This window comes from Pseudophryne corroboree, chromosome 3 (genome assembly GCF_028390025.1).
Source record: "Pseudophryne corroboree isolate aPseCor3 chromosome 3, aPseCor3.hap2, whole genome shotgun sequence".
Classification (NCBI taxonomy): Eukaryota; Metazoa; Chordata; class Amphibia; order Anura; family Myobatrachidae; genus Pseudophryne; species Pseudophryne corroboree.
The window spans coordinates 697,662,347-697,677,923 of NC_086446.1; the positions used below are offsets into that span (position 1 = coordinate 697,662,347).

General features: G+C 47.2%; 1 protein-coding gene across 2 annotated transcripts in view; it reads left to right on the forward strand.

Moving 5' to 3' along the window:
- Positions 1-15,577, forward strand: part of BTAF1 (B-TFIID TATA-box binding protein associated factor 1) — a 324,567-nt gene that overhangs the window by 264,330 nt on the left and 44,660 nt on the right. For both annotated transcript variants that reach the window (XM_063962035.1, XM_063962034.1), the window contains exons 24-28: positions 9,839-10,040; positions 10,445-10,593; positions 11,662-11,814; positions 12,406-12,527; positions 12,612-12,779. In XM_063962035.1, coding sequence (XP_063818105.1) covers positions 9,839-10,040; positions 10,445-10,593; positions 11,662-11,814; positions 12,406-12,527; positions 12,612-12,779 — 794 coding nt within the window. The remainder of the gene's footprint in view (positions 1-9,838; positions 10,041-10,444; positions 10,594-11,661; positions 11,815-12,405; positions 12,528-12,611; positions 12,780-15,577) is intronic.

A 15,577-nucleotide genomic window follows, 5' to 3' on the forward strand; every position in this document is an offset into this window, starting at 1 on the left:
ATTTGGGGTCGGTCTTTCAGACCTGGTGGCCACGGCAACAGCTGGGAAATCCACGTTTGTACCCCAGGTCGCCTCTCAACATGAGAAGACGCCGTATTATCAGGCGCAGTCTTTTCGTGGACAAGCGGGCAAAAGGTTCCTCATTTCTGCCCCGTGACAGAGGGAGAGGAAAAAGGCTGCAGAAATCAGCCAGTTCCCAGGAACAGAAACCCTCTCCCGCCTCTGCCAAGCCCTCAGTATACGCGGGGGCTTTACAAGCAGAATCAGGCACTGTGGGGGGCCCGTCTCAATGAATTTTAGCGCGCAGTGGGCTCACTCGCAAGTAGACCCCTGGATCCTTCAGGTGATATCTCAGGGGTACAAATTAGAATTCGAGACGTCTCCCCCTCGCCGTTTCCTAAAGTCGGCTTTACCGATGTCTCCTTCTGACAGGGAGACAGTTTTGGAAGCCATTCACAAGCTGTATTCCCAGCAGGTGATAATCAAGATACCCCTCCTGCAACAAGGAACGGGGTATTATTCCACACTGTTGTGGTACCGAAGCCGGACGGCTCGGTGAAACCGATTGTAAATCTAAAATCTTTGAACACTTACATACAGAGGTTCAAATTCAAGATTGAGTCACTCAGAGCAGTGATTGCGAACCTGGAAGAAGGGGACTACATGATGTCTCGGGACATCAAGGATGCTTACCTTCATGTCAAAATTTACCCTTCTCACCAAGGGTACCTCAGGTTTATGGTACAGAACTGTCACTATCAGTTCAGACGCTGCCGTATGGATGGTCCACGGCACCCCAGGTCTTTACCAAGGTAATGGCCGAAATGATGATATTCCTTCGAAGGAAGGGAATTTTAGTTATCCCTTACTTGGACAATTCCCTGATAAGGGTAAGATCCAGGGAACAGTTGGAGGTCGGTGTAGCACTATCTCAGGTAGTGTTGCGGCAGCACGATTGGATTTTCAATATTCCAAAATCGCAGCTGGTTCCGACGACGTGTCTTCTGTCCCTAGGGATGATCCTGGACACAGTCCAGAAAAAGGTGTTTCTCCCGGAGGAGAAAGCCAGGGAGTTATCCGAGCTAGTCAGGAACCTCCTAAAACCGAGCCAAGTCTCAGTGCATCAGTGCACAAGGGTTCTGGGTAAAATGGTGGCTTCCTACGAAGCAATCCCATTCGACAGATTCCACGCAAGAACTTTCCAGTGGGACCTGCTGGACAAATGGTCCGGGTCGCATCTTCAGATGCATCAGCGGATAACCCTGTCACCAAGGACAAGGGTGTCCCTCCTGTGGTGGTTGCAGAGTGCTCATCTTCCAGAGGGCCGCAGATTAGGCATTCAGGACTGGGTCCTGGTGACCACGGATGCCAGCCTGCGAGGCTGGAGAGCAGTCACACAGGGAAGGAATATCCAGGGCTTATGGTCAAGCCTGGAGACATCACTTCACATAAATATCCTGAAGCTAAGGGACATTTACAATGCTCTAAGCTTAGCAAGACCTCTGCTTCAAGGTCAGCCGGTGTTGATCCAGTAGGACAACATCACGGCAGTCACCCACGTAAACAGACAGGGTGGCACAAGAAGCAGGAGGGCAATGGCAGAAGCTGCAAGGATTCTTCGCTGGGCGGAAAATCATGTGATAGCACTGTCAGCAGTATTCATTCCGGGAGTGGACAACTGGGAAGCAGACTTCCTCAGCACGACCTCCACCCGGGAGAGTGGGGACTTCACCCAGAAGTCTTCCACATGATTATAAACCGTTGGGAAAAACTCGACAGGTATTGCGCCAGGTCAAGGGACCCTCAGGCAATAGCTGTAGACGCTCTGGTAACACCGTGGGTGTACCAGTCAGTGTATGTGTTCCCTCCTCTGCCTCTCATACCCAAGGTACTGAGATTGATAAGATGGAGAGGAGTAAGCACTATATTCGTGGCTCCGGATTGGCCAAGAAGGACTTGGTAACCGGAACTTCAAGAGATGCTCACGGAGGATCCGTGGCCTCTACCTCTAAGAAGGGACCTGCTCCAGCAAGGACCCTGTCTGTTCCAAGACTTACCGCGGCTGCGTTTGACGGCATGGCGGTTTTGAACGCCGGATCCTGAAGGAAAAAAGGCATTCCGGATGAAGTCATCCCTATCCTGATCAAAGCCAGGAAGGATGTAACCGCAAAACATTATCACCGCATTTGGCGAAAATATGTTGCGTGGTGCGAGGCCAGTAAGGCCTGACGGAGGAAATTCAACTGGGTCGATTCCTACATTTCCTGCAAACAGGAGTGTCTATGGGCCTGAAATTGGGGTCCATTAAGGTTCAAATTTCGGCCCTGTCAATTTTCTTCCAAAAAGAACTAGCTTCAGTCCCTGAAGTTCAGACGTTTGTAAAAGGGGTACTGCATATACAGCCTCCTTTTGTGCCTCCAGTGGCACTTTGGGATCTCAATGTAGTTTTTTGGTTCCAAAAGTCACATTAGTTTGAACCACTTAAATCTGTGGAGTTAAAATATCCCACATGGAAAGTGGTCATGCTGTTGGCCCTGGCCTGGGCCAGGCGCGTGTCAGAATTGGCGGCTTTATCCTGTAAAAGCCCTTAACTGATTTTCCATTCGGACAGGGCGGAATTGAGGACTCGTCCTCAGTTTCTCCCTAAGGTGGTTTTCAGCGTTTTCACCTGAACCAACCTATTGTGGTGCCTGCGGCTACTAGGGACTTGGAGGACTCCAAGTTGCTAGACGTTGTCAGGGCCCTGAAAATATGTTTCCAGGACGGCTGGAGTCAGGAAAACTGACTCGCTGTTTATCCTGTATGCACCCAACAAGCTGGGTGCTCCTGCTTCTAAGCAGACTATTGCTCGTTGGATTTGTAGTACAATTCAGCTTGCACATTCTGTGGCAGGCCTGCCACAGCCAAAAATCTGTAAATGCCCACTCCACAAGGAAGGGGGCTCATCTTGGGCGGCTGCCCGAGGGGTCTCGGCTTTACAACTTTGCCGAGCAGCTACTTGGTCAGGAGCAAATACGTTTGTAAAATTCTACAAAATTGATACCCTGGCTGAGGAGGACCTGGAGTTCTCTCAATTGGTGCTGCAGAGTCATCCGCACTCTCCCGCCCGTTTGGGAGCTTTGGTATAATCCCCATGGTCCTTACGGAGTCCCCAGCATCCACTTAGGACGTTAGAGAAAATAAGAATTTACTTACCGATAATTCTATTTCTCGTAGTCCGTAGTGGATGCTGGGCGCCCATCCCAAGTGCGGATTGTCTGCAATACTGGTACATAGTTATTGTTAACAAAAAATCGGGTTATTGCTGTAGTGAGCCATCTTTTCTAGAGGCTCCTCTGTTATCATGCTGTTAACTGGGTTCAGATCACGAGTTATACGGTGTGATTGGTGTGGCTGGTATGAGTCTTACCCGGGATTCAAAATCCTTCCTTATTGTGTACGCTCGTCCGGGCACAGTATCCTAACTGAGGCTTGGAGGAGGGTCATAGGGGGAGGAGCCAGTGCACACCAGATAGTCCTAAAGCTTTCTTTAGATGTGCCCAGTCTCCTGCGGAGCCGCTATTCCCCATGGTCCTTACGGAGTCCCCAGCATCCACTACGGACTACGAGAAATAGAATTATCGGTAAGTAAATTCTTATTATTTATTAACAGTTTCTTACATAGCGCAGCATATTCCGTTGCGCTTTACAATTGGAACAACAGTAATAGAACAAAACTGGGTAAAAACAGACAGACATAGAGGTAGGAAGGCCCTGCTCACAAGTTTACAATCTACAGTTTACATATTGGAGCTGATTGGCTGGTGCGTTATCACTTTGCACTTATCTCCACTTTATCACTTCTGTATGCCTTCTCCAGGCTTAATACATCTGCCCCACTTTTTCCAATTGTATAGTGCAACAAAATATGCTACGCTATATAGTGTGGCTAGGCGCCGGGAGTGCACTTTTGCCTTGGAGCCGCTTCAGGTGAGCGCTGCTCCATCTGTAAGCACTGTAATAGTCACCCAAAGAACTTAATAAACGGTAGGGCCCAGAAATAGTGGATGCTTGACAACTAAATATGAGGCATTGTGTAGCTCTGATTTCTCTAACGTCCTAGTGGATGCTGGGGACTCCGTAAAGACCATGGGGAATAGACGGGCTCCGCAGGAGACTGGGCACTCTAAGAAAGATTTAGTACTACTGGTGTGCACTTGCTCTTCCCTCTATGCCCCTCCTCCAGACCTCAGTTAGAATCTGTGCCCGGCCAGAGCTGGGTGCTTTTAGTGGGCTCTCCTGAGCTTGCTAATAAGAAAGTATTTTAGATAGGTTTTTTATTTTCAGAGAGCTTCTGCTGGCAACAGACTCTCTGCTACGTGGGACTGAGGGGAGAGAAGCAAACCTACTAACTGCGGCTAGGTTGCGCTTCTTAGGCTACTGGACACCATTAGCTCCAGAGGGATCGAACACAGGACCTGACCTTGTCATCCGTTCCCGGAGCCGCGCCGCCGTCCCCCTCGCAGAGCCAGAAGACAGAAGCCGGCAGAAGCAAGAAGACATCGAAATCGGCGGCAGAAGACTCCTGTCTTCACATGAGGTAGCGCACAGCACTGCAGCTGTGTGCCATTGCGCCAACACTAACCCACACACTCCGGTCACTGTAGGGTGCAGGGCGCAGGGGGGGGCGCCCTGGGCAGCAATTAAGTACCTCCTGGTAAAAGCAGCATATATACAGTTGGACACTGTTATATGCATGAGTCCCCGCCATTAATTTTACACAAAATCGCGTGAGAAGCCCGCCGCTGAGGGGGCGGGGCCTTCTTCCTCAGCACTCAACAGCGCCATTTTCTCTCCACAGCTCCGCTGAGAGGAAGCTCCCCAGGCTATCCCCTGCACGATAGAGAGGGTGAAAAAGAGAGGGGGGGCACATAAATTTGGCGTAAAAACAATATATACAGCAGCTACTGGGTTAACACTAAGTTACTGTGTGATTCCTGGGTCATATAGCGCTGGGGTGTGTGCTGGCATACTCTCTCTGTCTCTCCAAAGGGCCTTGTGGGGGAACTGTCTTCAAATAGAGCATCCCCTGTGTGTGTGGTGTGTCGGTACGTGTGTGTCGACATGTCTGAGGGAAAAGGCTCCCCTAAGGAGGAGATAGAGCAAATATGTGTGTGAGAGGGTGTCTCCGTCGACAACGCAGACACCGGTTTGGATATGTAAGTGCTGAGAGGAATTTATTGCACAAAAGATTAGAGAACAGACAGGAAATCTACCCATGTCTGTCCCTATGTCACAGAGACCTTCAGAGTCTCACAATGCTCACTATCCAAAATAATTAACACTGATATCGACACGGAGTTTGACTCCAGTGTCGACTACGATAATGCAAAGTTACAGCCAAGATGGCTGAAAGGTATTCAATATATGATTATTGTAATAAAAGATGATTTGCATATCACTGATGACTCATTTGTCCCTGACACAAGGGTACACATGTTAAGGGGAAGAAAGCTGAGGTAAATTTCCCTCCTCTCATGAGGAAAAAGAGCGGGAATCTCCAGACAAGAGACTGCAGCTTCCCACAAAAAAATTCTCAGGCAGTATCCTTTCCCCACTAGGGCCAGGATGTGATGGGAATCTTCCCCTAGGGTGTCCCGTTTGCACAGAAGGTAGCACTAGCTATTCTCAGGGATCCTGCAGATAGCGTGCACGTTATAGTATACTACTCAGACCGGCGATTGTGTCGGCATGGGTTTATAGCGCTGTGGCAGCGTGGACAGGTACCTTATCAGCAGAGATTGAGACCCTAGTATGCATATAGATATATATATGTATATATATAGAGAGATATATAGATATATATATATATATATATATATATAGATATATATAGATATATATAGATATATATATATTAAAGATGCGGTCTTAAGTGATGGGTGTGTATATATATACAAAACATGCCCAAAGAGACATGAGTATACTGGGTCCTAGAGTCAAAGCTATGTCGATTTCTGCTTGACGTGTCCTGTAGAATATGCAATGGACAGATGATGCCGACTTAAGAGGCATGTGGAAGGCTGAGGATTGTGTGGAGAAGGGTTCTCGGACCTGGTCTCCACAGCTATAGCTGGTAATTCTGATATTTTGCCTTATTTCCTGCACAGCCTAGGAGAAAACAAGAAAGTCCGAGGTGCGTCCTTTCTTGCCAGAGGCGGGGGCAGAGGAAAGAAGCTGCACAAAACAGCTAGTTCCCAGGAACAGAAGTCCTCCCCGGCCTCTACAAAAATCCACCGCATGTCGCTGGGGCTCCACAGGCGGAGCTAGGCCCGGTGGGGGCACGCCTTCGTAAATTCAGCCACAAGTGGGTTCACTCCCTGTTAGATCCCTGGGCAATAGATATTGTGTATCAGGGATACAAGCTGGACTTTGAGAAGATGCCCCCTCACCGACGGCCCTGCCGGCTTCCCCCCACGAGAGGGAAACGTGTTAACTGCAATTCATAAATTGTATCTTCAACAGGTGGTGGTCAAGGTTCCCCTCCTTCAACAAGGAGGGGGTTATTATTCGATCATGTTGTAGTCCCGAAGCCAGACGGTTCGGTCGGACCCATATTGAATTTAAAATCCCTGAACATATACCTGAAAGGGTTCAAGTTCAAGATGGAATCGCTAAGAGCGGTTATTGCAAGCCTGAAAGGGGGAGATTTTATGGTGACTCGGGACATAAAGGAAGCATACCTTCATGTCCCCATTTATCCACCTCATCAGGCGTACCTCAGAATTGCGGTACGGGATGGTCATTACCAATTTCAGACGTTGCCGTTTGGTCTCTCCACGGCCTTGAGAATTTTCACCAAGGTAATGGCGGAAATGATGATGCTCCTGCGGAAGCAAGGTGTCACTATTATCACGTACTTGGACGATCTCCTCATAAAAGCGAGATCAAGAGAGCAGTTGCTGAACAGCGTATTACTTTCTCTGGAAGTGAAACGGCAACACGGCTGGATTCTATATATTCCAAAGTCGCAGTTGGTTCTTACAGCTCATCTGCCTCTCCTAGGCATAATCCTAGACACAGACCAGATAAGGGTTTATCTCCCGATAGAGAGAGCTCAGAAGCTCGTGACACTGGTCAGGAATCTATTAAAACCAAAACAGGTGTCAGTGCATCACTGCACTCGAGTCCTGGGAAGGAGGGTGGCATCATTCGAGGCCATTCCCTTCGGCAGGTTCCATACGAGGATCTTCCAATGGGAATTACTGGACAAGTGGTCCGGATCACATCTTCGGATGCATCGGTTAATCACCCTATCCCCCAGAGCCAAGGTGTGTCTCCTGTGGTGACTGCAGAGTGCTCACCTTCTCGAAGGTCGCAGATTCGGCATTCAGGACTGGGTCCTGGTGACCACGGATGCAAGCCTCCGAGGGTGGGGGGCAGTCACACAGGGAAGAAATTTCCAAGGGCTGTGGCAAGGCAGGAGACTTGCCTTCACATCAATATCCTGGAACTAAGGGCCATATACAACGCCCTAAGTCAAGCGGAGACCCTGCTTCGCGACCAACCGGTTCTGATCCAGTCAGACCGCAGTGGCTCATGTAAACCGCCAAGGCGGCACAAGGAGCAGGGTGGCGATGGTAGCAGCCACCAGAATTCTTCGCTGGGCGGAGAATCACGTAAGCGCATTGTCAGCAGTTTTCATTCCGGGAGTGGACAACTGGGAAGCAGACTTCCTCAGCAGGCACGACCTCCACCCGGGAGAGTGGGGACTTCATCAAGAAGTCTTCACGCAGATTGCAAATCGATGGGAACTGCCACAGGTGGCCATGATGGCGTCCCGCCTCAACAAAAAGCTAAAAAGGTATTGCGCCAGGTCAAGGGACCCTCAGGCGATAGCTGTGGACGCACTAGTAACACCGTGGGTGTTCCAGTCGGTCTATGTGTTTCCTCCTCCTTCCTCTCATACCAAAGGTGCTGAGAATTGTAAGAAAAAGAGGAGTGAGAACAATACTCATTGTTCCAGATTGGCCAAGAAGGACTTGGTACCCGGAACTGCAAGAAATGCTCACAGAGGACCCATGGCCTCTGCCTCTCAGACAGGACCTGTTGCAACAAGGGCTCTGTCTGTTCCAAGACTTACCGCGGCTGCGTTTGACGGCATGGCGGTTGAACGCCGGATCCTAGCGGAAAAAGGCATTCCGGATGAAGTTATTCCTACGCTGTTAAAGGCTAGGAAGGACGTGACAGCAAAGCATTATCACCGTATATGGTGAAAATATGTTGCTTGGTGTGAGGCCAGGAAGGCCCCTACAGAGGAATTCCAGATGGGTCGATTCCTGCACTTCCTACAGTCTGGAGTGACTGTGGGCCTAAAATTAGGGTCCATAAAGGTCCAGATTTCGGCCCTGTCCATTTTCTTTCAAAAAGAACTGGCTTCACTGCCTGAGGTTCAGACGTTTGTTAAGGGAGGGCTGCATATTCAGCCCCCTTTGGTGCCACCAGTGGCACCTTGGGATCTTAACGTGGTGTTGGGTTTCCTGAAATCCCACTGGTTTGAGCCACTTAAGACTGTGGAGCTAAAGTATCTCACGTGGAAAGTGGTCATGCTGTTGGCCTTCGCTTCGGCTAGGCGTGTGTCAGAATTGGCGGCTTTCTCATGTGAAAGCCCCTATCTGGTTTTCCATATGGACAGGGCAGAATTGCGGACTCGTCCGCAATTTCTGCCAAAGGTGGTGTCATCTTTTCATTTGAACCAACCTATTGTGGTGCCTGCGGCTACTGGTGACTTGGAGGATTCCAAGTTGCTTGACGTAGTCCGGGCTTTGAAGATTTAGGTAACCAGAACGGCTGGAGTCAGGAAGACTGACTCGCTGTTTATCCTGTATGCATCCAACAAGCTGGGTGTTCCTGCTTCAAAGCAAACTATTGCTCGCTGGATCTGTAACACGATTCAGCAGGCTCATTCTGCGGCGGGATTGCCGCATCCAAAATCAGTGAAAGCCCATTCCTCAAGGAAGGTGGGCTCTTCTTGGGCGGCTGCCCGAGGGGTCTCGGCATTACAGCTTTGCCGAGCTGCTACTTGGTCGGGTTCAAACACATTTTCAAATTTCTACAAGTTTGATACCCTGGCTGAGGAGGACCTTGTGTTTGCCCATTCGGTGCTGCAGAGTCATCCGCACTCTCCCGCCCGTTTGGGAGCTTTGGTATAATCCCCATGGTCCTTACGGAGTCCCCAGCATCCACTAGGACGTTAGAGAAAATAAGATTTTACTTACCGGTAAATCTATTTCTCGTAGTCCGTAGTGGATGCTGGGCGCCCGTCCCAAGTGCGGACTTTCTGCAATATGTGTATATAGCTATTGCTTAATAAAGGGTTATGTTATGTTGGCATCCATTGGTCGATGCTCTGTTGTTTGTTCATACTGTTAACTGGGTAAGTTTATCACAAGTTATACGGTGTGATTGGTGTGGCTGGTATGAGTCTTACCCTGGGTTCCAAAATCCTTTCCTTGTAATGTCAGCTCTTCCGGGCACAGTTTCCTTAACTGAGGTCTGGAGGAGGGGCATAGAGGGAGGAGCCAGTGCACACCAGTAGTACTAAATCTTTCTTGGAGTGCCCAGTCTCCTGCGGAGCCCGTCTATTCCCCATGGTCCTTACGGAGTCCCCAGCATCCACTACGGACTACGAGAAATAGATTTACCGGTGAGTAAAATCTTATTATTCCTGCCAGTGCAAAGTGGAATACATTCCCAATTTATGGTCATGCCATTATTTTTCTCCATGCGTCAGGTTTTAATAAATCATGAAAATCCTTTTTTTGCCTTTTTTTTTTTAAGTGGTTTTCCTTGTTTGCAGCTGCTACAACATCTTCCTCATCTATTCATGTGCCTTCAACACCCGTACACAGCAGTGAGACACATGGCCTCTCGATGTGTAGGAGTTATGAGCCGGATTGCTACCATGGAAACTATTAAAGTCTTTTTGGAGAAAGTTTTGCCGTGGCTCGGAGCGATTGATGATAACACAAAGCAGGAGGGGGCCATTGAAGCACTAGCCTGTATCCTTTCTGTTCACATCAAACTTTTACAGCTTTCAAGTTTCTCTCTCATTAATGTAAAGGGATATTGTACATCTTTCATGGATCCATGCGCCGTATGTGATTACTGCAGAACTCATCCACACAGCACTAGTCTCTTACAGGATTAGAATGACCCCATAACTAAATTGTCCTACCTGCAAAACAGCTCTCTGATTGCGTTTTAATCCTCAATCATTTAGCATGTTAATTGGTTCTAGATTATCATTTTGATTTCCCAGACAGATTAGCCCAGGTACAAAGCTGCATATGTAGGTGAAATAGTTTTTTTGTGTAGTACAGATTATGTATAAAAGTTTCCTATGGTGGGAAGTGAGACATGTAATGCTTTTCATAGCTTATGCCTTGACTCTGAAACACCAAAGGTGTCATGGAGCAGCTGGATGTTGGAATTGTCCCTTACATTGTCCTCCTGGTGGTGCCTGTTTTGGGTAGAATGAGTGACCAGACAGACAGTGTGCGCTTCATGGCAACGCAGTGCTTTGCAACACTCATCAGGCTAATGCCTCTAGAGGTAAGTTACACTGATGTATACAGTAATCAGCATTGTCTGTGGCTGTGTTTGAGGGCAGTATCAGGTAATCAGATTGGATATCCCCTTGGGTCTGGCCCTCAGTGTGGCTCAACTGTTAGCAGCTAAAATATCCGTTCTCCAGCACAATTCATATCGCTTATATAGGCTGGCATCGATTAATTTTACCAGTTACCACTTTGATATCTGAGGAACTATTACACTGACAGAGTATTAACACAAGTGCATTGTTCTGATGATATTGTTGTAGGTTATGTATTTTTGTCCTTTTGTCCATTAAACCTATCCACTTAATAGCATATTGATGTGTTACTTTGATTGGGTAATGTATAGTCTGAGTCAATTCCCATTAGTAGGTTGGCTTCAGGTTAAGTTATAGGGAAGTAATGACTAACCTGGACACTCCAGCTGTTGAACTATACATCCCAGCATGCCCTGCATCAGTTGTAGCATGGCCAAATAAAATTGTAGCAGGGCATGCTGGGATATGTAGTTCAACAGCTGGAGTGTCAAGGTTAGCCATCACTGTTATAGGGTGTTCGGTATGTTATCCTGGTCGTTGGGATGCCGGCAGTCACATGTCCAACACTGGCATCCCAACATTGAAGATCACGACGATCTGAAGGGGTAAGTGTTTTTTCACCCCACTCCCCTACCCAAACCCCAGGGCTAACCCCCCAGGGATGGTGGCTAGGGTTACCCACCCCCTGCCCCCCCTTCCACACACACACACACACACAGCATAACCCTATTTCGCACCTCCCCCTCATAAGTGTCACAGATTCTTACCTTCGTAGTCTCGGCTGTCAGTGTTCCGGTGCCACGCTACCGATTGGTGCTGGGATTCTGACATTGGTCTCATGATGGCATTATGCATCACGTTATAGGACCCTTGTACTCTGTGCTAAGGTTTGAAATACAGATGATATTAATCAGATCACTGAAGAGCATCATTGCCTCTAGGAGATTGCTATTACTAAGTGGTGAGCTGTGCTCTTATGTCTGCAGCCTATTACATTGTGTCCGAATCACCTTGGTGTTCATTTTTAGGCTGGGATCCCAGATCCACCCACTATGTCGGAGGAGTTAATTAGACTAAAAGCCAGGGAGCGCAGCTTCTTGGAACAGCTGCTGGACGGAAAGAAATTGGAAAATTATACAATTCCAGTTCCAATAAAAGCTGAGTTGAGGAAATATCAACAGGTAAGGTGCCAACTGCATATTATTCCGCCCAGGGGCAGCTGCAAACGGCAAAAACTGATGTTCCCTTAGCTGTTTGGCACGCAATATACTTTCTTAGAATAAGCTTGCTTAAACTTAACATTATCTGTTTTGTGTTTCATAGAACACATTAATAGGTGGTTTAATACATTTCCCACTTCTATCGGACTACAACAATAAGTAGTCCCACAAAAGCTCTGCTGCTGTCACAAAGTGCAATCAGTGACTTTAAGATATATTATAACAAGCTCTATATGAGGACAATTGGAAACGTTTGCCATAGTAACAGCTTTTAGCCATCATTTGTCAAGTCCATTCTCTAAAATGATAGGTTGGTATGGGCAACTTCTATACTTGACCGCTTTAGAAGAGTGGATGCTACTCTTCCAGCGTACTTATTCATTGGTTCTAGAGCTTTCAATCAGGGTTTTAAATTGGTTCTGACTAGAAGGGAAGGAGTTTTGTTCCTTTTTAGCATTACACTTTTAGTATAACCTGTAAGTAGCTAATTGGGATCTTCGTATTTGCTGCATAGTTGAATTTTTTTCTTACAAATGGGTTTGTCTCCTGCAGGATGGAGTGAATTGGTTGGCCTTCCTGAATAAATATAAATTACACGGCATTCTCTGTGATGACATGGGACTGGGAAAGACTTTGCAGTCTATATGTATTCTTGCAGGAGACCATTTCCTCAGGTAGTATATATCTGTGTGTTATCGGATTCCTTGTGTTGTAATGGATACATGAAATGTGACCCTTTCTGTTTTTTTCTGTGACAGATCTCAGGAGTATTCCAGAAGTAAGACTGCGGACTGCATGCCTCATCCATCATTGGTCGTATGTCCCCCAACCTTGACTGGGCACTGGGTGGATGAAGTCGGGAAGTTCTGCTCTAAAGAATATCTGAACCCATTGCATTACACTGGGCCACCAACAGAACGAGCCAGGCAAGTATATTCATAGTACACATTTTGGCATTTATGAATATCCAACCAGAGCGTATGAGAGAGCTATATAGAGATACATATATAGAGCTAGAGATGCATATATAGAAATACATATATATATATATATATATATATATATATATATATATATATATATATATATAGAGAGAGAGAGAGAGAGAGAGACAGCGATATACATATATATAGATAGATAGATATAACATAGCAAAATGACAGCACTCAGTAAAAATCAAATGAAATTGACATGGTGGTGCAGGGTCAGTCCCCTGACGAAAACCACAGAGAGTTGAAACGGCCGTCGGGCTGTAGTACTAGGATCATGTCCAGATGTTTATTCTGTAAGGGATGAACCCCTTTTTTTCTTTTCATCATCGAAACGTGAGTGCTGGTCTCTTTTTTTGCAAAAGTGAGTGTATGTGTATGTATGTGTGTATATATATATATATATATATATATATATATATATATATATATATATATATATATTTATATATGTATGTATATAATAGAGAGAAAGATGTGTATATTTATCTATATATATATCTGTATATTTCTCTAGAGCACGACTAAGCCCCTTGCAGGCTAGCTGCGCTCGCCACAGGTTCTATTCCCACTCTGTGGGTGTCGTGGACACCCACGAATGGGTATAGTCCCTGTTGGTCGGCATAATCAGCGTTCGGGATCCCGGCGTCTGTATTGTGAGCGGCGGTCTCCCGACTGCCGGTCACATAACCACATCCCGTGTTCCCAGGCCTAAGCCTGTATATGCTATGCACAGTGTCTGCTACCAATAAAAGGTACCTTGTTTAACCGTAAAACCTGCCTACAAAGTCCTTATTTCAAGTACCTGTGTTAGAGATACATATATCGTCCAGAAATTAATCGCCTACTCTTCCATAGATTAATCCAAGGGTGCCAGGTCACAGGAATTATATACAGTCCGCTCCTTGCATTATCTGCAATGGTCTAATACAGGGAGACAGCACACCAAATAGAAAAATACATAACAACAGTTTAATCCAAAAGCAGCATATTCAGGTCTTTATAGGAAAAAGGTTAATGTTTTGTTAGTAGCCAATTAACCTCCCAGTTTGTCTGTGAGTGTGGAAAGAAACCTGGGTGAGAACATACAAACTCCACATAGATGGGCCATGACAGGGAATTGAACTGAAGACCTCCGTGCCGTGAGGCAGTACTGCTAACCAGTATGCCACTTGTACTGCCGCTCATATACATACATTTGCTGTACATGTTTATTAGAAACATTCTTAAATGTACAGTAATGTTTAAGATGAACTCAGGTTGAACTCAGAACTTTCCGTAAAGGCTCTACTCATCCACATTTCTCTAACGTCCTAAGTGGATGCTGGGGACTCCGTCAGGACCATGGGGAATAGCGGCTCCGCAGGAGACAGGGCACAAAAATAAAGCTTTAGGATTAGGTGGTGTGTACTGGCTCCTCCCCCCATGACCCTCCTCCAAGCCTCAGTTAGGTTTTTGTGCCCGTCCGAGCAGGGTGCAATCTAGGTGGCTCTCTTAAAGAGCTGCTTAGAAAAAGTTTTTTAGGTTTTTTATTTTCAGTGAGTCCTGCTGGCAACAGGCTCACTGCATCGAGGGACTTAGGGGAGAGAATTTCAACTCACCTGCGTGCAGGATGGATTGGATTCTTAGGCTACTGGACACCATTAGCTCCAGAGGGAGTCGGAACACAGGTCTCACCCTGGGGTTCGTCCCGGAGCCGCGCCGCCGACCCCCCTTACAGATGCTGAAGATTGAAGGTCCGGAAACAGGCGGCAGAAGGCTCTTCAGTCTTCATGAAGGTAGCGCACAGCACTGCAGCTGTGCGCCATTGTTGTCACACACTTCACACCAAGCGGTCACGGAGGGTGCAGGGCGCTGCTGGGGGCGCCCTGGGCAGCAATATTTTAATACCTTAAGGCAAAAGAATACATCACATATAGCCATTAAGGCTATATGTATGTATTTAACCCATGCCAGTTATCTAAATCTACGGGAGGAAAGCCCGCCGAAATAGGGGGCGGGGCTTATTCTCCTCAGCACACAGCGCCATTTTCCTGCTCAGCTCCGCTGTGAGGAAGGCTCCCAGGACTCTCCCCTGCACTGCACTACAGAAACAGGGTAAAACAGAGAGGGGGGGGGCATTTTTTGGCGATATATTGGATATATTTAAGCTGCTATAAGGAACAACACTTATATAAGGTTGTTCCCATATATATTATAGCGCTTGGGTGTGTGCTGGCAAACTCTCCCTCTGTCTCCCCAAAGGGCTAGTGGGGTCCTGTCTTCGATAAGAGCATTCCCTGTGTGTCTGCTGTGTGTCGGTACGTGTGTGTCGACATGTATGAGGACGATGTTGGCGTGGAGGCAGAGCAATTGCCGATAATGGTGATGTCACCCCCCAGGGAGTCGACACCGGAATGGATGGCTTTGTTTATGGAATTACGTGATAATGTCAGCACATTACAAAAATCAGTTGACGACATGAGACGGCCGGCAAACCAGTTAGTACCTGCCCAGGCGTCTCAGACACCGCCCTTTACCTCAGTCGGTCGACACAGACCCAGACACAGACACTGAATCTAGTGTCGACGGTGATGAAACAAACGTATTTTCAAGTAGGGCTACACGTTATATGATCACGGCAATGAAGGAGGCTTTGCATATCTCTGATACTGCAAGTACCACAAAAAGGGGTATTATGTGGGGGGTGAAAAAACTACCTGTAGTTTTTCCTGAATCAGAGGAATTAAATGATG